Source organism: Plectrocnemia conspersa, unplaced genomic scaffold, assembly GCF_051122295.1.
Source record: "Plectrocnemia conspersa isolate PC_06_02 unplaced genomic scaffold, ASM5112229v1 ptg000010l, whole genome shotgun sequence".
Taxonomy (NCBI): Eukaryota; Metazoa; Arthropoda; class Insecta; order Trichoptera; family Polycentropodidae; genus Plectrocnemia; species Plectrocnemia conspersa.
In genome coordinates, this window is record NW_028277174.1 from 20458503 (window position 1) to 20483179 (window position 24677).

Consider the following 24677-nt stretch of genomic DNA (forward strand, 5'->3'; position numbering starts at 1 on the left):
TCTTAAATTTATATTTTACTACATACCAACACTAACCGCTGTTTTCTCTATTGTTTCGGTATTTATAGTGATTTAGATTTAGAGATTCATTCAGATTCTTAAAAACAATAATAACACTATAAAATCTGCGTAACATCCTTAGCTTTAACACTAAAAGCCCTATTTATGCCACTGATTTTTTTTAACAAAATACACCGCAAAATTTTTGCTCAAAAGTAATAAAGTATAAGTACGACCATCAAGGCTGCCTGGTGGTAAATAAAGGTATACACAGCTTGTCAAAATTAGGGTTCAGAGTTGCATGGCGCGTTAGACTCAACTCTAATTTATAACTGGTTGGCACAAAAAATAGCTTCATAAACATTTTGCCAAAATCTCATATTTAATTATTATGCATTAAAACTATACATACGAGCAGGAGTTCATTGAAAACCGTTTCTCTTTCTCTCGTAAATTACGGAAAATTTTAAGAATTTCAACAAATACTTATTAACTTTAACTTTAATTAACTTAACGTGGGTAATTAACGTAAATATTACATATTTTATTTCAACGTATATTTGTTACTTTATTTATCGCAGTGAATAGAACAGCTATAATGATATATTATTATCAAATCTAGCTTCTATATTTTTACACTAACTTATGATGCGTACTTTATATATTATTTGAATTATATTACATAAATTTATAGTATAGTTTGCAGTACTATAATTTCCCTAAAACAATAATAATAATAATAAAAAAACACTGTACATGTTTTTAAATTAATTAATTTTGTAATCGTATCTAAAAATACAATTTTTTTAAATTGTATCTAAAGATACAATATATAAATATATCTAATAGATGTAATTAAATATTTATCCAGGAAATAAATAAATATTGTCAAAGACAAATTTGCCAGACCAATTGATTTCTCAAAGATCAGTCAACACATTGTTAGATCGCAATTAGAGTTTCAAAATATTCGTTATTTTAAACTATTCAAACACATATTGGAATAGTCACATATATTCGTAGGGTAATTATTAAGAATCAAATAATACAGTTTAAAAATTGCTAGACGGATGGTGACAAGTTGCAATTAAGCACAAATTGAGCGGCTAAAATAATAATTATTGTATCGAATACTTATAATTACACGTTGAATTAAATGTATGATGATGTGAGTGATCGGCGGACGAGGCACCGCCGGTCGCTGTGCCTCACGTTAGTGTTATCATAATACATAAATAAGCCCTCCACAGAATAATTAATAGAGGTACAATCAGTACGAAGTCATTTTAATTATTCCTGCTGCCAAAAAGATTTAAAATCTGTATGCTCAAAACATATTATCAGAATAAATTACTTTAGACTAACTAAAAAATAATCATTATTTGTATTGATTCAAAATTAATATCAGCTATTGATAAAGTTCACAACTGCACAATAAAACTCAGAAATATGAGTAATTTATGCAATTTAAACAAGTTGAAAGTATTTTTTTGCAATATTTTATTTGTCGTCTAATATTTCTAAAAACAAAAAATCGAAAAAAAAATTAAAAAAAAATGAAAGGTATTATATAATTAGCCTATAGAAAATGCAGCGGTGCATTAAGAAAAAATATAGCTACCTGCGTTTTTGTGATATAACACGACAATTTTTTCAGAGCAGGTCGATTTTTGTTGATTTTAAAAATACAAATTTAAAATATTTCACCACAAATATAAACGAATAGTTAGACTAATACTCGAATAACAAATAATTAAAAATGTTCAAATATATTGCGTATTCGAATACCCGAATATTGCAACGCACGATCGTGTTCCAAGGCAAAACTGAATTTCTGTAATATATAGTGACAAATACCATATATTAAATATATTTAAAAGAAAAATATCTATATGCTTTATGTATTATTTATGAATGAGTTTGAATAGTAAGACTAGAATAGTAAGTTTTATTTAATCTGATATTCAACGTCAAAATTTGCTAAACAGTATTGTATCCTACAAAGTTTGAAGTGTGACTTAATTGCTAAAACGCATCACAATTACAATATAAGTCCCTGCTAGTTTACCGCTGAATAGAAATAATAAGAAAGTAGAAGTTTAAATTAAAATTATTTTTAAATAAATTTCATGTATTTTAAGTAGAATTTTGCATTTTAAAAATGACATTTTCAAGATCACATGCACATCTTGCATGAATTTAAAACGTTAGAGATTAATAAATCAATGCTAAATATTAAACAATTTACTAAAGTTCATTGTCGTGGATATATGGAAAGTTAATAATCGTCTTATTAAAAAAAGTAAGATTTAACAGCTACTGTAATAAGTTTAATTTAGTGTATAAGCTAAATATAAACTCACTAACTACGATAGAAGACAAGCATTCTTCATAAAGATAGTATGCATATAATGGAAGGATATCCAAAAACTTTCGAGGACTTGGCACATACCTTATGAAATTATGAATAATGTAATCGAATGAACGTGCATATAAAAATAAGGATGTAAAATAAGAAGAACCGTTCATGTGTACTAGAGATGGATATAAAAAATGTAAATAAAAAATTATTAAATTAAAAATTAATTTTATTTAGGTCATGTTAAGATATTTTTTTAATATTGCAAATAATAATTCATATTTTTTTATAAGAGTTTCTAAATATTTATTCTGTTATTTTAAAAACCGAGAGTGATTAACTTGCACAATAAAATCGAATGGTTTACTGTGTCAAAATTTGTATATATTTATATATGTATATATAACATATATTTTAATATTTACTATGGGAGATTTTACCACATATTTTTGAATATTAAAAGAATTATGACAGTAAAACGTGCTTGTTTCAAATCTCGATGTTGATTTACACAAATTGCTTAAAATATAATAATAATAATTTAGTTGGTGCTATCAATATTTTTTTGTAAATCGAATTACATTATACTAATAGAAACTTTTTGATTGCTCTAACTAACATTGTGTCTGTGCATGTAACCTACATAAATACAAGTTTTGACTGTATTTCACTATTGTTATTATCCACTCTACCATTATGTAGCGTCTGCTTTTGAGAGGCAGCGGAGCAGAAAAACGAAAGCTCAAAGATCTACCATTGTATACCATAACGGAGGTATTACGCTACGGAATTAGTATGCTCGGTGAGTCGTCACTTTCCCTTTTTAACTAGACGGCGGCGAACTCTAGAATGTAGCATTAGTTAGTGAAGAAGATTTTACTTACTTATCGCCTGGCAATGGCGGGAGGTGGTTAGGCGGTCCCGGGGTGTTGGCAGGGGCCCCAAGAAGGGGCGCCTCGCCACTACTCGCCATCGCTAAACTTGTGGCCAGTTTCAATCTGAAACCAAACAATAAGTATACATTTGGGAAATGTTTCAAACAAGATGCGTATAATCTCGCAATTTAAAATAAACCTATTAGTTAAATGACAGCACACATAAGCCATATATAATATGGAGCAATATTATTTTATTATGTTTGTTTGAGTTTAATTAGTTTCAGTTAATACATGCAGAGAACATCCTGTACTCGCTTGGTGGTTTTCTCTAATAGTATTATAGCAATTTTGCTCAATTAGTTGAACAGAGTTTCTCGGACTTAGCGGTCAACGTAGTGCGATGCAATCGGCGCACCGCAAAATATATGAGTACAATGTCTGGAAAGTGTATATAAACACAGACTTTTTAAAAGTTTTAAGACATCATAAAAACGACATAATGTCTCTTATATTCTACTTTGTTTCCTCTACTCGGGACTTTTCTTTGGGTTATTTTGAAAAATATTAGCATACGAAATGCGCTTAAAAACTTTTCGTTTTTATCAATAGACCAAAAAAGCTCATAATATTCTTGGGACAGTATCAACATAATTGAAACTTATAGCTGAACTTCATGTTTCCGAAGATATAAATTTATTTAAAATACTGTTCGATTTTATAAAATACAACAATATTATTATTACAAATCATATTTAAAAAAATACTATTCAAATGACCAATGTGCAAATACTATTCAAGTGATCAATGGTGCAAAGTATAGTATTTGAGAATATATTAATTTTAGATGATACATCGAAGTAAACTTAAATGCTTATATTACCCCACTAATTGATAATTATCTTACGCAGTCTACTAATGCATTAGTTTGCATTACAAACCTAATAGTGGCATCATTATCATTACAACATCACGTTACTCAATTGGGTAATAACGCCACAATTGGCTAATTTGATCGTGGTGCCATATATTACTAATTATAAACTAATAACGCCCATGTGTTTGATACAATCATGATAATACCGTATTATTTAGAAGCATATGGTATTTGGCGACAATTATGAACGGAAAATTCGATTTAATTCTGTATTTATTGTTGTGTATAATACAAATAAAGTCGAAGCGATCTTCGGTTTGACGCCTCATATTTACATCATTGTGTCGATACAGACGCGCGTTAGATTGTGTTGCTTGTTTACACTGTTTGGTTTGTATTCGTAACAATGTACATACAAGATACAATGAAATGCAAACACGAACCTTCCTCTAAAGTCCCTTCGTCTTGCCCTCCTCGATAGGTCCAATTCTGACCCGAGCGAAGCTCTAGATCTGGATAGATGGTTTTGGCTCCGCCGCATCGATAGCACATCTGAAAATTGAATTTGATTTGTAAAACGAGTTAAGAGCATATGCAATTATAAGTTAGTTATAGTTTCATGGTTTCATTCACTTGCACATTGAATTGAATAGTTTTCCTAGTATTCTATATAATATATATTAGTATAACGTTGCAACCATTAATATTGCTATAAATGAATTTAAGCAATTAGCTGTTTGTAGTTTACTCCTTGATGTTAGCAAAGAAATTTTAATATTTTTAATGAAAACATGGGTTAAACAACTTTTAACTTTACTCATGTATGTACGTAATTTACATATATATTACACTATTAGGTGAAACTTGGATGTTTCATACTAATATTAAGTATAACGTTTTCTTCAAACTCAACATGTCAAAGTCAATTTCACATAAAGCAACTCTATATGTAAATGTTTTCTAATTTATTTATTATATTTTTATAAAAACAGACTTTATATATATATTTTTTAATTTTAAGTAAAATAGTGAAAATTACGTTGAATTATTATTCTGTAATTGAAAAAAAATTGTTGGATAAGAATGCTTAAAAGCTAGTTAAAAATAATACTGTGAGCAAATAAAAATAAGTTAAGTAGCAATCATGTATGAAAAGTTTTAATTGCGTTAGATTCTGGAAAACAGTTTGAAACAAAGATTAAACTATCGCGTAAGGGTTTTATAATATATTAATTTGTATTATTAATATTTTTCCCTCATTATTATGATGCTTTTGTAAAATATTTTTTTATTTTTTTATTCCAATTATTTTACACTAGGTTTTTTTAATTTGTCATACGATGAATATTTATGCTATACGATGTTAGTAACTACAGTTTAAATTTTATAAATATATTTTTAAATTAATTCTAGTCTAAATTCATTATAAATTTAAAAAAGCTATTATATAAAAATAGTTTAATATAAGTTAGGTTTTTAAATAAATACGTAAGTAACATAATTTTAGTTATTTGATTTTTTTAATACATATGCTTTTTGAAATTAGAACATATTATTTACACATTCATAAGTCGACAATAAAGCTTTTAGCAACCTAACATTGGTTTAAATTATTATTTATTAAGAAATACAAAAAGTTTTTAAAAAATATTAAGAAACGTCAAGTTATAAAAATAATCTATAAATATGTATGTTTGTATAGTTTATTATGGATTATTTTAATTTTATTAGTAAATATAAGTATTGTTGAATCCTTAAGTAAGTGTTTGGTGCAAAATTATTTCTCAAAATATTTTATCTGAATAATAATTCAAAGAAAAGCTTTTCACTGAGACTGCATTACAAGTAGTTATAAATGATTGGTTTTTAGGCAATGATACAAACAAAATCATTGGAGCAGATTTCTTAAATTTCAAGACTGCATCACAATCATTGTCACGCGATCGTCGTGAAAGATAGTATCCCCAAATATCAATAGATAAAAAAATACGTTTTATTAGCATGTATTCGGTTTGATCGACATTAAGTAAAATCTAACGTATATATGCATTAAATCGGAAGCAATGACAATTGTTATGTATTATAAAAGGAAAAACTCACTTTTCAGCCTCGGAGCCCGTCGATGAGAATTCAAAATTTGAAGATTGCATTGCGAAGATTGTTTTATGATTGTCTAGTTTAATCAATATATTATTATAATCCTTACACATTATGTATATATTTAATTTTCATAGTAATAACATACCTAGTTAATTTGCAATCCGATTATTTATATTCAATCAAATGGAACAACGCACACGACGAAGTAATGAAAATTGTTAACAAAAGAAAAATGTTATTAATAAATAATAATTATTTAAAACTGTTGTTACGTTACCGTCGGCCATCTTGTTTTATATTTGAATGCTTATTTTTCATTGGTCGACAACAAAAGAATACATTAGCGGAGGCTCGAAAATCATCGTGCCAACTCTATTTTTACTTTTATTAATTATAATTAAATATATTTCCTTTGTTTACGTGTATTATTATACATCGTTCATACAAAGCGATACGATTTAAAGAGTAGAAAATTGAGCATAAAATGTTTCATTTTAAAATATGCGCGTTCGGAAGCGGAAGCGGAAGCGACGGCTTAGAACAATAATATATAAGATTTGATAGAAGATTATTCAATTAAATTTTTACCATGTTTGTGTGGGGACCAGCAGGCATTGAATGTGAGAAAAGGAGTTGTCGCATATACGCGTTAAGAGCGCATAAAAAAATGCTATTATTCTTTACGACTCACCTATAGAGTACATTAGCTTATTAAATACAGCGATTCTAACAATTTAACATACTCAAATATTTTATTTTATTTTTTGATTATATATTTAATTATAATGATTTGACAAGTTTTCCCAATGCGATTATACGACTAATCTTTAAAAAAACAGTTATAGTGCACACCTAAAATAGATGAGCAATACCCCACATATTTTTTTCCAGCTTCCCATAGCTATTGTCGAAAACATTATATTTGGTATGTTCGTTGAGAAGCTACTTTAAAAAGTGTTTTATTAAGGAGACGCTGTTTTTAAAATGCAATGAATTGTTTTGAGGATACAAGTACAGATTCGACAGGTAATCCTTTTTATAGAGATTTATCAGAATTTATCTTGAAATTTTCTCGAACAACAAAGAGTACCTCGCCTCGCTTGGTATCAAGACAATAGCGCCATATTTGAGAACGCTGCGAACTAGCGCATCGTACAGAACGCGAATCGGCAATAATTTATTGTGACATGCACTTCGCATAACGAATCCAAGCATCTTTGAAACTTTATCACAAATATTGGCGATGTACATACAAAATTGAACATCGCTCTCAAAACATCGACGGTAGTATTTCTGCTTAAAACATCTGCGTAAACAACATGACACTTGATGTTGAAAGGTAGTCGATTATCGATTGACGCTCTCTACAGTGACTCCAGGAGTGAATCCGAATTTTTGCGTATACTCTGAATCAACAACTGCTATACGGTACATATTTGTAAAAACAAACAAAAATTGGAGAGCATTTACTGACGATGCCGACAGCAATTTTCTTACAGTATTTTTAAATCTATACCTGTTCAAACTTTAATGAGAGATGACGAAAATAAACAAATCATATTCATCAGTATCTCTATTAGTTGAAAGTAGGCGAGAAAAAAACTCGATCCTTAAACCTTATAAGCGCATACTTATAGTGCATTTCATTTACTTCCGTTCAAATTAATCTTCCGATGGGAACTCCATTAATAAAGTTTACTAGTTACTCTCAACATGAAACTAAAAAAACAGAGAAAGCAGCCGCTTCCCCTTTTATTATTACTCTGGTTCAGCTTAGACGTTAAAAAAACAAATTTTATTTCGATTTTTGGAGAAAACTGAATTCTTCAGATGCAGACAAGGCTACAATAATAACACATATTTATAGAACGTGATTGAAAAAATGTTACACAATATGTGCTATGTGCAACATTTTTATGCTGTACACAAGTTTCTTTAAAAATGTATATTGGATAATATCATGATTTTTATATCATTTTGTGTTTGTTTTGCGTTCTATAATTCAATTTATTTCTTATAAATCGTTATAAAACATGTATTACTCAATTTGATTGAATATTTTTTGTTTTACGTGCATAACCCTACACATCAAAGGCACGCTAAGATCTTAAGCTCGTCGTTTTTGCCACAATCCTCTGAAGAAATATTACAGACGAACTTTATGGAGAGAGAGAATCTTACGAAGGTGGACAAAAAAGCCGTGGATAGCAAAGGTGGATTTGTACGATGAAGGATAATTTCGCTTCTTTGACTCTGGTAGCAAAAAACAAAAACAAATAAATAAACATACGCATAACGTTACAGAGAACATACAAACGCTAAGCCGTGACTACAATAATGATGCGTTATTTTCGTATAACTACGTAAGGGAAGCCATCTTTTTCACATCGTTATCGTAGCGAACGCGTGCGATCGATTATTTGACTTGGATTTAATCGGAAAGAAAATATGTTTGCGTTTCTGGTATTTGTTTGGATATATAAATATTTGTTTACAACTTGGCTGGAAATAGGAGAGTCGCTTTGAATAATTCTAACCGCATAAAGAAAATTCAATGGGCCATGCTCTCCAGAAAAGTGTAAATAAAGATGTTATTCCACAACTTATTTACAGATGTGTCGGAGTAACCCTTCCGGGTCGATGTTTTAGCCTACTTTTAGATTTTATCGATTCTTCTGTCTTTAACCGTAAACAATACAAGAGTGTTTTATAGATGATACACAAATAATAAATCTATATACACATATCCGTTTAAATATTATTGCCTAATATGCTACTCTTCAAAAGCCAACGACCCACCTTAGATATATATGAACTTTTATATGTATGTATGTAGATCCGCTTTTTTCAAGTATACATATTGTATACATATATGTTTATATATACAATATAAAATAATAAAACATGTCTCCGTCTTCCATATATGGTGGCGGCTTGCCAAAAACAAAATTGAATTTTCACCACACATTTGCACCGAAGACACATTTTTGTTAATATTTCCAACCACTTCGCGTTACTATATATTATAAAAATATAAACGTATGTACGTACATAAGTCACACATACTTTGAACCAATTTAGTGAATATATTTTATTTTATTCATTTCTACGATCAAAACGGAAATGTATTACGTATTAGAGTATTAGATTACACGTACTTATTCCATGCATGCATATTATAAATAGTAAAATCCCAAAAGAATTTACGAAGGTTATACGAGCCAACAAAGGTACTTTGCATCCAAAATTCAAGACTGATTAGTACTTGTTTAGTTTACGCAAACTATTATATTGGTAATTTACTTTGCTGACGTCTAAAATTGCCAATGAATACTACTTTTGCATAATATAAAATACAGTGCAGATATCATGAATACATTATTAATTTATTATACATGCACAAATTTTCTATGTATTATATAAAATATGTATTATATCATTCAAAGACATTATAAGGTAGGTCACAAACGGTTTAGCGAAAATTGCTAGTATATTATAATATTTTAATTTTCTATGGAATCAAATTATTTTTTCACATTTATATCTAGAACTCATAATTAGCGATAGACTATTTAGTAAATAATTCACCAATTTGTTAGAAATCGATTGATTTTTATTACAAAACTACAAATATACTGGATGTTCCATTAACACAGTGTATCCTCTCAATTAATTTTTTTAACCTATGAGATATTTTTTAACCGATTTTAGAAATGTCCGAGAATCGAGGTGAATGTTATTTATTCTGTAACAAGAGTCACTCCACGTTTTGTACCATTTTTTGGTGCATTTAACTCCGTAGCAACATTTGAGCTAACACTCTTTTCGGAATACGGTCACTTAACGTTTTATTAAAGTGGGCAAAGGAGGGATCTTGAAGTGAGTGCTTATTCCTATATAAGTATTCAACTCAGTTCGACTTTATAATATTGACTTCAGCATTATCGTGTCGCAATTTCTCTACAAGAGTTGAAAAAAAATTTATTGAAATATAATTTTTCAACTTATATTGTAGTGTATATTCTGTAAATTTGCTATCATCCATATAATTAATAAATTGTGTCACTGCTATTCAGGCCATAACGTCTATAAGCATACTAACCTTTATATATGAACTTTTATTCGTTATTGTAAAATAATAATAAAATATACTTTTTAAATTATTAATTACAAAATATTGTTTTTTTTAGCAAAGAAGTAGTTTTGTTATATGACACATTATTAAAATCCATCTTTCATATTGACGTACAAAACATAGATAATAAATAGCTTATATTGTAATGCTACCATTTTTATTATTAATTAAATAGCTTATGGTTGAACGATTTTAAAAAATTATGAAGAATTCACGGAATGTTACACCGTAGATAAATCTAAGAAATGCCAAAAAGTACCGCAAAAGAACCAAAAATTATCTCGATAGCTGACAAGAAAATAAATTAATTTGTATAAAATTGTTCATAAAAGAAATACGAACCAAATAGGGATGGGATTAAGTTGATCAGAGTGAAAGAGTAAGACTCCTATCTCTACAAAGAGATGTACGTCGAAAATATGTAATTTAAGAAGGTAAAGAGATATAACGGAAAACAAAACGATAACGAAACCACTCAACAAAAATTTTCAAATTGAGAGATTCTGTGAGAAATATAATATACTTTTTCAGATAAAAAAATAAAAAACATTTCGAAGCAGCTGAATTTTGTAAAACTCAAATATAGTTATTACATTAAGAATATTCTGTTAAAATAATAGTATAACATTTTTCTCAATATTGCTTTACTAAATTAGCAAACGCCGCTTAAAAAATATATTTCTATAACAACAATCTGTTTTTAATTTGTTAGTTCATTTAATGTTGTGTTTTTTTTTTATAAAAACTATTATTTTATGGACGTTTTTATAAAATAAATATGATTTCTATGTATATAATCATCTTTGATGATTAGCTATAATAAAAACTTAGTGTCTTTAATTTATATTTATTTTACAAAAAAATGTTTTATTATTTGCATATATACTTTAAATATAAAAATGTTTAATTTAAGGTTATAAAACATTTACGCGCTTATGTGATTAGGGATGTTTCAATCGAAATTTTCAGAGAAATATACATTTATTTAAATCCTAGAACTCATAATACGTAAAATTTCGATATTGTAGAATTACAGTGATTTAATTATAATAATAGGTTTATAATGCAATGAAAAATTTAATGCATACGATAAAATGTAATATAGTACTATAATAAAATTCACCCTTTAACGGCAATATAAAGTGGAATTCCATTGAATTTGGTTTTAAATACCATTTTGATTTTAAATACCATAAATATAAATTTTCACCTTAGATTTTACTTAAATAAAAATATTAAAGTAACTATGAACAAGATGCCTTTTTTCTTACAATAGCACATGCCATATATACACTTTTTTAATTGATTTAGTAATCACAGTTGTTATTTTAATATTATTATTAAAATAACTACGGTCAATAAGTTTAAAAATACAATTTTCATATGACAAAAAATTGATCAAACAAAAACTTCTTTAGTTTTTCAATAAAAGTTATAGAAATTTATATGTAACATAAAATTGCATCGAAATTGAAATTAATGATGAAAAAACTCGGCAATATTACGCGTTAAAAGCGCAATAAGCCAAATAAATTAACGTAAAACCACAAGTGCGAGGCTGCCAAATCTAGAACAATCTAAATTTAAGCAATTACACAAATGTCAAATGTTCCAGTAAAAAAAACAGTCAGACATAAACTAATCAGATACACTCTTAAAGGTTTATAATTGGCTGTTGCGGCGAAAGTACGCAAATAAGCCACATCTCCTAAACAAGGGAAGCCCAACCTTTTTCTAGTTGCGATCTACTTCTTTCTATAAAAATCATCGCGGTCTACCAATATGCAAAAGAAAAATAATAATATTTTATATCACGTTTAAAAATATTTAATGTTTATTAAGCATTTCAGTAGAAAAAGTATATTTTTTAATATAATCATATAAAAAATAAAATAAAATAAAGATATTAGATAAAATATTATTAATTAGATCTTTGACACTGCTCAGATTTAGCAATATATGAAATAAGCATAAACATTATTCAATATCTTAATCACTCAAAGAATCTTGTATATCTGATTTTATATAATTGTAAGGCTATGTATTTATGTCCTGTTTTAGTTGACATTTTATATATTCACTTATTAATTCTTCCCGTAATTGCATTTTTTAAGAATATTTTTTGCGATTCATTGGGATTATATTACATGCCACTTAGCGACGATGCAACAAAGTATTATGCAAATAATAAAATACTAATGACAAATCGACTAAGCTGAGCTTAAGTTAATCATATAGAAAATAGACGTTTATAATCAGAATCGTAAATACAAAATCACTAATTTTTGTATTAGAGACACAATAAAAATAAACAAACGTCGTAGGTTCATGCGTCATTTAATTTCTATAATTTATATTTTAATTACTATTCAATTATATTTCATTTAAGTTAAATTATAAAACTTTTAATATAATTAAATTTTATTATGATATAGCTATTCTAATAAATATTTAAAAAAATACCGGTTTAATAATCGTAATTTAGATAAAGTTACACAGCGAGAGTTCTACTTCTGTCTGGAGACGAATCATTATAGCTACTGTGAAAATTCAGGCATTGCATACTCTCACATGAAAATCAATTTGATTCCATCCGGATCAGAAGGCAGGGAAATTGGCGCTGAGCAAACGTGCATAAAAATTAACGAACCATTCGTGCAACATTTTTTTTACGAACAACACATACATGAAGCGACAATAATTATGCACCCCATGTATATGGGGACGAATGGTACAAGAGTCACGGCATAATAATTTCAATCAGTTTAACGCGCGATTTAACCCGCGCTTTATACCTTCCGACGCTTCACATATTTACGCCGTGAATAATTCGAGCCGACCCGGAGACAAAGCGTAAAATCCATTGAGCGAGCTTAATCATTTGTTATTTTCGCATTTACGACCGCTCTACTCTCCGAGTTTGTTGCGCCCGCATTTAACGCTCTACGGATGTGCGCAGCGCGACAAAAAAGTTCGCGGACTTCGCCTGTATAATTGTGATAATATCGACCACCTGCCGAACAAAGGGCATTTATAGTGCTTAAGTACTTTGCCATTATGGATGGTGTGTGTGAGGCTGCGCAGTTTGAGAGAGTCAGTGAGAGGTTCATTATAACATAAAATATTATATCATTACGAAAAACCATATTTATTTATTTTTATAATTATGAATGCCATTTTAACAACCGCTACCACTGGAATATATTTCAGCACTCACAGCACTGCTCATTTAGAAAAGAAGCAAACAGATCAATAATATAAAGAGCAGAAAAATAACTTTCATCATTCACAATATGTTCCAGATATGTCAAATGTATGACGTTTAAAGCCAAGAGAATAGATTCATAGGCAACGAACTGGGGGAATCAGCGTCATTATTTTCTGACTAGAAATGCTTAATTGACGCCATTAACTTCGATTTTGCAACCCTTACTAATTTCATGTTATAAAAAAATGTTTTATTTTTTTGCTACTTTGAATCTTTACATAATTCATAATTATGCTTTGCAAGTCATCCTAACAAAGTCGTTCAATGCGTTGATCAAAATTATTGCTAAATTCCAACGTCGTTTGCTTCATTTTTACCATAATCGACCAACAAAACTCGCATTAAAAACATTTCACCACGACAACGTAGTATAAAAATAAAGAGAATATTGTTACTGTAAAAAAATGTTTGAAGATTTGTACTAACAAGTTTCAACTCTAGATTTGAAGCCTGATACGTTTGCCTATTGAGCTCTAGAGCATCCAAATAGCTACGAAAAAATCACAAAAAAATAATAAATACGACCCGATTCATAATGACCTAGACCAGCGGTTCCCAACCTGTGGTACGCGAGTAGATAGTTGGTGGTACGCGAAAAATAATCAGTAATGGCGGACATAAAAAGTAAAAAAAATCAGTCATAAAAATATCATTTAAACTATTGTATTTTTCCTAAATGTAATTTTTCAGAAAAGCTCAATGACGATCTTTAATGTTAATGATAAAATTGAAAGTATGATTAAAAAATTAGATTTTTAGAAACAGTGTATCGAAAACAATCAACCGGTAGTGATAGAAAATCTACATACTTTTTTGGTTGAAAATAAGGTTAGCTTGTCTCAAGATTTACGAGAACATATAATAGTTCATTTAACAGGATTAAAATCGTCTTTCATGAAGTATTTTCCAAAACCCGAAAAATATAATAATTGGATTTCAAACCCCTTGTATGCAGAAAATTTAGAAAAAGCTTTATCGTTATCAATAAAAGATAAAGAAAATTGAATAAACTTATCAAGTGACAAAATTATACAAGTAAAATTCTAACGAAATAATCTAATAAATTTTTGGTTAAACATCGATAAAGAATATGAGGAACTCTCTGAAAAAGCTCTCAAATTAATATTACCATTCACTAGTACGGTATTAGACGCAGGTGACGATTTAAGGGTACATCTCACATCTTTTGAAGAAATTACAAAAAATTATATTCTTCGAAACAATCACAAGGATCTCATTAAATTTATTTTGCTTATATTATTGTGTTTATATTTTCGTAAAATTTGTTAAAAACTAAACTTATAACTTGATAACAATGTATATATAATTTTCGATAATAAATAGAAAATTGCAGAAATAAAAATATTTTTAAATACAATTTTATTAATATTATTATATTTAAAACAAAAATTTCGCCTGCGGCGCTGCTGTAAATTTATAAAAATTAAAGTGTAAATTGTCTCGTTTTCATTAGAAGAATTTTTACAATTACCGTGTTTAATTAATTTTATATATAATACATATATTTTCTATTAATATCGGTAATTTTGGGAAAAAAATTGCCTGCTACTTGTATTAAAAAAAATTTTTAATACAAGTTTTTAAATTTAATTTTATGTAATTTCTTTTTCATAAAAATTAGATGTTAAAAAAATACTTCTTTTAATGTTCTGGTTTTGAATTTCGACAATAAATGAGCTTCGGAACCTTTTATTTATAAAAAAAACATTGTGATATGTAAAGTTCAAATGTTACATTTTTATCGGAAAAAATAAAACTTTTGGTATTTTTTTTAAACTTAAATAAATTCAGTTCTGGGAAATATAGTCACCCTATAAATTTTTTAATGCAAATAAAATAACAAATTTCTCGAAATACAATCATTTTTACGAAGTGGTACAAATAAGCGTGATGTACTACCAAGTGGTACGCGAGCCGAAAAAGGTTGGGAAACGCTGACCTACACCATAGGTTCCTAACCTTTTTACATCCACGGACCACCAAAAAAATCAAAAAATGTTTTGCGGACCATCAACATTGGAATAAAATAATAAATATTTATATAATTGATTTTTTATTCAAAACAATTAATTTTGCAACACAGTATGCTGATATAACCATATTTAAGTATATTAAAACAGTCAGTAACAAGAAATAATTTTTAAAAATCCATAAAATACAGCATAAAATCCGATTGTTTATCGAAATAATAAAAATAAGACTACCTAAGATAAAACGATTTCTTAATAGCTCTATGCAAATACAAGCGAATACAAAACAGATGTAAAATGAATTTTATTACAAAATCAATTGTAAAATCAATGAAATTAATTTTATTCAAAAAGTCTTCGCGGACCACCGGTTAAGAAACTATGCTCTAGGGCAAATTGAAAGCGATCCATATTTGCGGAGCTCATCAAACTAAATACTAGTGATCATTTATATGATATTGTATTTAATTAATATTTATATTAAATATTATACAAAATAAAATATAAAAGTCAGATTATATTCTGAAGTTTTTAATTTATTTGAATACAAATTTATTTTACTGCTATTATAAAAACTTTTATTATTCTGTATTGATTAAAATTGTTTATTGCTTTAAATATATTACAAAAAACTAATTAAAATTATAATTAAGATTAATGGTATCAATTTTGCTATAAAAAAAATTACGCAACATAATTATTTTGATTTTTAAATTGAGTTTTTTTAACGTAATTATTTTTTACAGTTAAATATTGTGCTTATGCTGAAATCAAATAATTTGATTACTATCTAAAATAATATTTTACTATAATAATAAATCCTTATTTTTTGTTGTTATTTTACTGAATGTTTTGAGAGATCCCGGGCCCTGGTAAAACAATGATGACAAAAATGGCATTTTATATATGTTTTAATATCGTAATATAATTTCTTGAATACATAATAATAGTTACAAGTTAACCCAATCTATGCTACAAATTAATATAAAAATTATCAACCGTTGCCTGGGTAAAACTATTTCATTAAGATAAAAAATGTAATACAATATTTTAAATAAACTGTTTGTTTTAATTTTTTTCAAAGTATTTTTGTTTTAAAAACACACATTTTACCGAAATCAAAAATTGCAAAAAACGAGAATTTAAATTTGCAATTAACTATGCATTTTCACTGAAATTATATTACACTAGCTACGAATACTCACAAAGTTACATGGATCAAAATATAAAGCGCTTCCATATTAATGCTGCTTGTGAGCCTATGAATAATTAATAGCGAATAAACCGCCGCACCGGTTGATTCGCAACCTGCGAACGTGAGGCGTCAACGTATCAAAAGCCTCGCTCCGTTTCGGTAAACCGCCGGTTGATTTTCAACCAGAAAACGATTCACGCGCTCGAACGTAGGGCGACGTCAATGTTTTGATAAATATAATATGTTGGAGTGTCCGGACAGGCTGACATAAAATGTCGATAGACGACTGTACACATGAATTATGCTAATATATTGCTACACATATCATATAGAATGAGCCCTTGACCACTTAAAAATAATTAGCTTTTATTTTTATTCAAATGAAATCTGTCTATTTGGGCAATAAACATTGTTTATAATTTATATATATATATATATATATATATATATATATATATATATATATATATATACACGGGGAAGGAAAAATAAAAAGAAGTCTTCCACTAGAGGCTAGAATTTTATTTATTTTATTGACACTATTTTAATTATTTTCACATGTGTAAAATGTAATTTTTTTCACATTCTTGGAAATTATTGATCCTGTACTATAATTATTTTTTCAGATAGTTAGTTACCGTGCTTAACCCTTCAACAAGTTCATAAATACGCCTAACCATGTACAATGTCGTTGATTTTAAATAATAATTTTATTGGTATTAATTATGCACATCTTCTTATTGGTTAAATAACAATAAATGTTACATTATATATTTAAATCATACATCTCCTAAGATATTTTTAGAATGATTAATAATAATAAAATAATATAAAATATATTAGTAACTTTTGGCATAGTCTATAGAACTGAACTATATTCATATATATCCTTGAATTTAAATGTATATTTTTACTATTTCATTCATGTTTCGCATATATTCTTAATATTAAAGCATTACATTCATCGCTCATGGTAAATAATATTAATAAAATATACATATTCTACTTATAAATTTGTATATTATCTATTATTTTAGCCACAAGTTTATTTATTTATATTTAAACTTGGTTTTTAAAAAAAAAATTAAATTATGTTACTAACGCAATAAACATTTTTATACGTAGGTATAGTCTTAATTTGATTATAAAATTCGTTTCATTATGTAATTAAATATACAGTAAAATACCTCTGAATAAACCTAGTTTTATATCTTCCTTATTTTCCCATTCGTAAATCTTTGTTCTTTCTGGTGTTGTACTTTAGTTTATATAGGTAGTATGTTAAAACTTTTATACACATACATACATATGATACATAAATACTAATAAACTACTACTTCAAATTGCAATTAAATAAATTTTAAAAATAATATGCTTCTTAAACATATTATTTTTATTTAGAACTGCTCTTTATCTAAAAATTAAATAGTTATATAATATTTATAATTTTTTTAATAGCAATACTAAAATATTTAAAATAAAAAAAGATTGCATTAAATACATTTCTTAACCATTTTTAACATTATAATCTATAAACTATGTGTATATAAATCTAAATACCTTTTACTCAATTAATCTATTTTTTTATATAAAATAAGTAGCTTTTTCTTATTTAATTAGGTATATTTGAAATTTAGAATCCAGATGTTCGGATTAAATCTGGATTTTGGATATTTTTAATCATGCTATTTTTTTTAATAAAAAAATTGCGCCTGGTGTATAAGTACTGATTATATTTTTAATTAAAACATTTTTGAAAAATTTTGTTTTATTTTTATAATGAGCTTAAATTAAACTTACTAAGTACTTGTATATACATAACATGTAGCATTATTCTACAAAATTTCTACATCGTTAAAAATTTAAACATTCTAAAGCTAAAAACAGAGAAAATGGATCGATAAAAAAATAGATAACGATTTAATTTAATGTCAATAAATGTCAATAATGACATATTGATTAAACACCCTTCTGAAATTTGCAATCATTACGTAGCAAACATATTTAACGTTTGCTTATATTTTGGGTATATCATAACCATTTGGTAAACCGCTAAAATTATCTGATAAGAAACCCCAGAAGTTTCCTACAATTTTCATTAGATTCTCAGGACTCACCCACGAGTCCTGAGAGAACCTTTTGCAGCGGCCGAGGACTCGCCCATGCGCCCTGCGTCACGCGTCTTCTTTTATTAAAAATACACTATGATACAATACAGTTTACCCTTATATTATAATGCGAGATGGTAGTATATTATTTCTACCTAATATAAAATATAAAATAAATTATATTTTACTTTAATTTTTCGTAAAAAGAGTCGTTTTATCCCACTGCGTCGCAATGCAACGAGTCGTCGCTTATTTTAGTTTGTTATATTCTAATATTTTTGGGCTAGTGTGTTGTTTGGTAACGGTTCTCCAAGCCGCTCCCACTTACAGTGACCATATTTTTTGCATTATGGAATATTATATTTTTATTTATTGTTGCTGATATTAATAAGTGATAATTTATAGTAAAAGTTAATTAATAATAATAAAAACAGTGAATTGCGTATTTACAAAAATAGTTAAATAATCATTAAGGAAATTTTTGAAATTTGACAACGTTGATTAGTGCACGATTTTTTTTGAACACCACATTAGCTTAAAAATGTGATAATTAAATTAATAACATGTATGTTTAAATGCTTCTAAAATTTTTTGTATAAACGATTTATAAAAAATATCCATTTATAATATATAATAATTTGCACTCACTAAATTTTTTGGCGTCGTAAAAACATTTGTCATTATGAAGAAAATGAACTGGATGAGTGCAAATTTGTCACACGCGGTCTATGTTCACGTACACTTGAATCAGAATTGCTTTCGCACAATTCACTATGTTCACAATCACTGGGGGCGTTAAACAACGCGTCTTCAAAATTTTCGAAAAAGGCTTAATTTCTTTCGTCCATTTTGCCGGGATTGAAAATAAAATTTTTAAATCAAAATCACAATCACAAAGGATCACAGAGAGAAGAGCAATTTTCGCGATACGTTTCGACCGATAGTTTAGAGGAGACTAAATATATTGCATTACTTCGATTATAAAATGCATTTTTTTATCTGTGTGGAATTCCCGAATTTGGGAATTCCACAATAAAAAAAGTGTCAAATACCCTAATAGATGAATTCTTAAAAGGTATGCACAAGGTAAGCTGATAAAACGGGCCAGGTAGTGGCGATTTAACCTTTGAGAATAACATTGATTGTAATTTATAGTAAATATTTAATATTATATTTGTAAACAAGTTTTTTTTTGTTATATCACTTAATTATGCAGCGCACAGATTTAAAAACACTGGTTAAATTACGTAATTACAATAAATTTATGCAAAAAATCATAAGGAAGCTACAAATTAAATTTCGATAAAATATATTATTTGGTTTACAAGTTATAGGGAATTTACTAAAAAAGGTAATTTTTTGCTATTATTCCGCGAAATCTCCCGGCCACCAAGGTAAGTTCGGCAAAAAAACACCGGGCGTTAAGCTGGTAAAAAATATAGTGCTTAGATGTGTTATAAGATTAAGAATAATAAATTAACAATAACAATAGATAAAATCGTAAACTATTTTTTTAATAATAATTTCTTAAATAAAATATTATCATAATATTTTGGTGAATTGCTAAACTCCTTGTAGTGTATGCGAATATTATGGGCTGATCTAACTTGTGTTTCATGTAAATAACCAATACAAAATTAAGTAGAAAATATCTTTCTTAAGATTAGAGCCAATGTATCTATCGCAAGTGCAGGTAGTAAATTGTCAACAATGAATCTTTTAGAAATGGGCGTAGGCCTTCGCTCAAAGAAATTGCGGGGCATACAATATAATTAGAAAGAAGCTGTTCTGAGAATTAATGTTTGGTTTTTTGTTTATATCACCTATATAGTACCAAATTATTATTATGGAAATAATAGAAATGATGAATATTAAATATATTGAAAGCATACATGTTACTTTTAATTTAATAAAGTGCAATAAGCAAAATATTTTTAGTGAAGTGTACCGTAAATTCATTTCGTGAGTATGGGCATACAAATGGTTAGACCTGGTGGCCCAGAAATAACAAATCAAAATTTTTATTTCTAAATTTGAAAAGTGATAAAAAATCAGGTAATTAATACTAATCTATTGAAGAGTCTCACTTACTTTGTATTTGTAAGATGTTTGCCAATGATATAAATTTGTTTTCGAAACTATTATTTCAAACAAATTAGACCCAAAGGTTTAGAAACACTGGTTAAATGACGTACTTGACAGGTATTTATGCGAAAAATCATAAGGAAGCTACATATTAAATTTGAATACAATATCTTAATTGGTTTACAAGTTATAGGGAATTTACTGAAAAAGATAATTGTTTGCGATTTTTCCGTGAGAAATCGCCCGGCCACCAAGCAAAGTTCGGCAAATAAATACCGGTCGTTAAGCTGTTAAGTAAAATATTTGAAAAAAGTAATCGTTAAGCGTTTAAAATAATCCGCAGGGAATTATTATAAAATTATTAACAAACAGTTAGCTTACGCTAAAATTACTAACCACATCAAATTTACATATGAGATAATTTTTACGTGAAAGAGTACAGTTCATTTAATATTTTATATTTTTACTTTTAAATAATTTCATCTTTAACTTCGATAAAAGAAAAATAAATTTAAATGTAAACACAAAATAAGCAAATATTGCTTAAGTAGCTAAAGGTCACACATAAATGTTTCTATATCTTCAGTAATATGTACTTAAATAAGCACTATTGAACATCTACAAAGATACATATAATAAAATACTCTAATCCTGCTTTTCTTATGCTTATCACAAACTACAATAAGTAAGTAAAATCAATATTTTTAACTCCGAATTATGAGATTTGCAATATCTAGTTTAAAAAGTTTTTTAGTGCAAAGTACTGGAGTTTAATACATATTTATTTATTTTGAATCTTCCGTAGCAGCATAACAGATGAGACACCTGACTAAATTCAAAATATATAATTCAATGATAATTATTATTACTGCTTAGAATCTATACGACCTATACACTATTTGCGTTAACACAGTCAGTTCAAGAGCTATTAATTTCATCATTATTCATAATTGAGAAAGAGATAGCAAGTCTGTGTTTGCGCTCCTACAATTATCTCTAAATATACGTTCGATATGCTTATAAGTTCTCCGATTGATTGATAAATATAAAAAATATAATAATGATTTTAATTTCTATAAATTTGTTTACAAAAAATGTATATCGAACTTATATCCGTATCATGTGCTTTAGAGTAAATAGTAGGCGCGTAAACCCAAACTTCCCATCTCTTTCTCAATTATGAATAATGTTAAAATGCATAATTTTGGAACTGACTGTGTTAATGCAAATAGAGTATAGCTCGATTTAATTTTATTTATCATACGTGAGAATATAAAAATCTAGGAAAACCTAATCTGTGACAATCGGTCAGAATTATAATTACATAATAATCACTAATTTGACAGATACACTAGAAACTGACAAACACTAGGACCCATAGTATTAGAACCCACATCTTAGTTTTTTCGAGCGCGGTAGTATAACATACAATGCATTATGAATCCATTATTTTAGTAATATATATTTGATGGTACATATTAGTATTTGATATTTCTGATTAATATTATTATATATAAGCAACTAATATATCATTTCCTGCCTTGCATTTCGCATCACAACCCAAGTATTTTTGCTGCTTTGAAATAAATATTGAGCACGAAGTTATTGAAAAGAATCCTTTGGAGCTTTGCAAGCACATCTCGCGGGATCTAAATTTTTAAAACATATTACAACATGACATTTATTAATGTTTAACTGTAAACGATTTACAGAAGTATATCTCTACAATGAATAAAAGTCATATTTTATATAAACTAATTTAGTTTATACATAATCTTGTATATTTTATTGTTATTATTACTAGGATACTTAGTGTAATATAAAGGTATAAATGTACGCAATTACATATATAAACTAATATGTTATTGAATTTATATTAAGAACATCGTAACGATTTATCAAAAATTCTTAAGTAAAGAACGAAATGTTTATCATAGAGAGTATCACATATGTATAAACATAACCTGGATAAGTATAAAGTTGTTCGCTTTCTTGTTCTACACTCTGTGATACATAGTCGGGTAGTGCGGTCAATCCACGAACTTTTTATCACAATATGTATAAATAGACTCTGAGTCCCCCCCTGTTTGTATGGATAGGAGGGTGGTGTCGCGCGACCGTTCGGAAAGAGAAACACCAAGAGACGAAAAGAAGAAAAGTGTAAGGATTGTCGACGTGCTCGTCGGAAACGTGTCAAGTAGCTTGAGGGCCTGTCACGGCTCGGTTCAAAGCCCTTCATGTGAAAATTGCGGAAGGGGTTACGCGGCATAGCCCTATCGTTGAAAACTCGACCCCTCTCTAGTTAACTTAATTGCGGTTTAATGATCGAAGTAACTCGCAACGTCGTCGTTACGGAACAATCGAAGAATAACAATAACAGGATTCGCTCTCCGATGTAGTCGGTTGCTTTTACAAAAGAGCCAGGATCGCTTGCTCAACCGTAATCATTAACGAGAGATAGCTATGTTAATTATGCGCTGCCTTTTTATATGAGCAGATGACTATTAATCATGCTTAAATTATTGTGTGCTATGATTAACAGGGTACAATATTGCTAAGACCCTTTTAAGTTCAATGAAGCGTTGTATAATACTGATAGCTAAATACTTCATCATAGAAAAATATATTACTTACTAGTAGATTCATATTTTAAATAAACAGAAAATATATGTTTAATAAAAAAGCTTTAGAATATTAATAAATCTATGTGATAAGTCTTAATTTTTGACTTAATACATCAAAATAAAGGCAAAAAGAAATATTAAAGTCCTACATACATAATAAAGACTCAATAGTTATAATTATTTTTCCCATTAATTAATATATAGCATGCGATACAATCATTCACTGCTTTTGACAATATCGAAAATCATTGTCAATCATATTTAAATATTAGGCCATTTTCTTAGTTAAAAATTTTCTAGCCATTTTTATAAAAAAGAGCTTTTTTTATGTTTCCCGAGTTTCATCAAAACTACTTTGCTTATTGCCTTTGAAAACGAAATACTCTTCTTCCAGTTTTAAATCTAGTTCTACGGTGTTTTGATTAGTTTTTTAATAACATTATTAACTTCCATAATTTCTATTTTACTACAACCATTACCAATACTTTTAACAGCTTAAATATCATACTTTTTACAGAATTTCCTACTTAAATGAAGTCTATATATAATAATCTTTAATTATATGTATTTATTAAAATCATATGGCGGATGAACTTTTAATAATATATGAAACGAACTTACAATTAAATATTAAATTATATTAATACTATTAAACATTTTTGTACTTCTTGCACTAAATAAAAACAAAATCAGTTTTTTTAAATGTATTTAACCATCAACGCCCATATATTAAATTACCATATAAAAGGTATTTTTAATCATGAAATGTTTTTAAAAATCCTTAAATTTTCATTAGAGTAAATTATGAGTGTTTGTCTATCTTTAAATATCTAATATTTAATAGTAATTAAGATTTTTTCTCTGATATATAACTAACTATATTATCATATTTAAGATTCTACATTATCGTTTTTTATAAGCACCCACCGCAAAATTGCTTAAGAAATTGCCTTAGGAGATCAATACTTTTTATTCGTTTCGGATGTAATTTGCCCTCATTTATCTTAACCGGAACGCCTTAAATAACTACCCCTATGGGTGCTTTTAGTTCGTTCTTATT

The 24677-nt window shown here is 27.7% G+C and overlaps 1 protein-coding gene and 1 long non-coding RNA gene across 2 annotated transcripts in view; one reads left to right on the forward strand and one right to left on the reverse strand.

Moving 5' to 3' along the window:
• The window catches only part of LOC148230935 (uncharacterized), a 565745-nt gene that overhangs the window by 178509 nt on the left and 362559 nt on the right, over positions 1-24677 (forward strand). The window lies entirely within an intron of this gene.
• Positions 1-24677, reverse strand: part of LOC148230939 (cyclic nucleotide-gated channel alpha-3) — a 232171-nt gene that overhangs the window by 67122 nt on the left and 140372 nt on the right. Inside the window, exons 4-5 of the mRNA XM_088194402.1 lie at positions 4555-4663; positions 3244-3357 (exon numbers count right to left, since the gene is read on the reverse strand). Coding sequence (XP_088050528.1) covers positions 3244-3357; positions 4555-4663 — 223 coding nt within the window. The remainder of the gene's footprint in view (positions 1-3243; positions 3358-4554; positions 4664-24677) is intronic.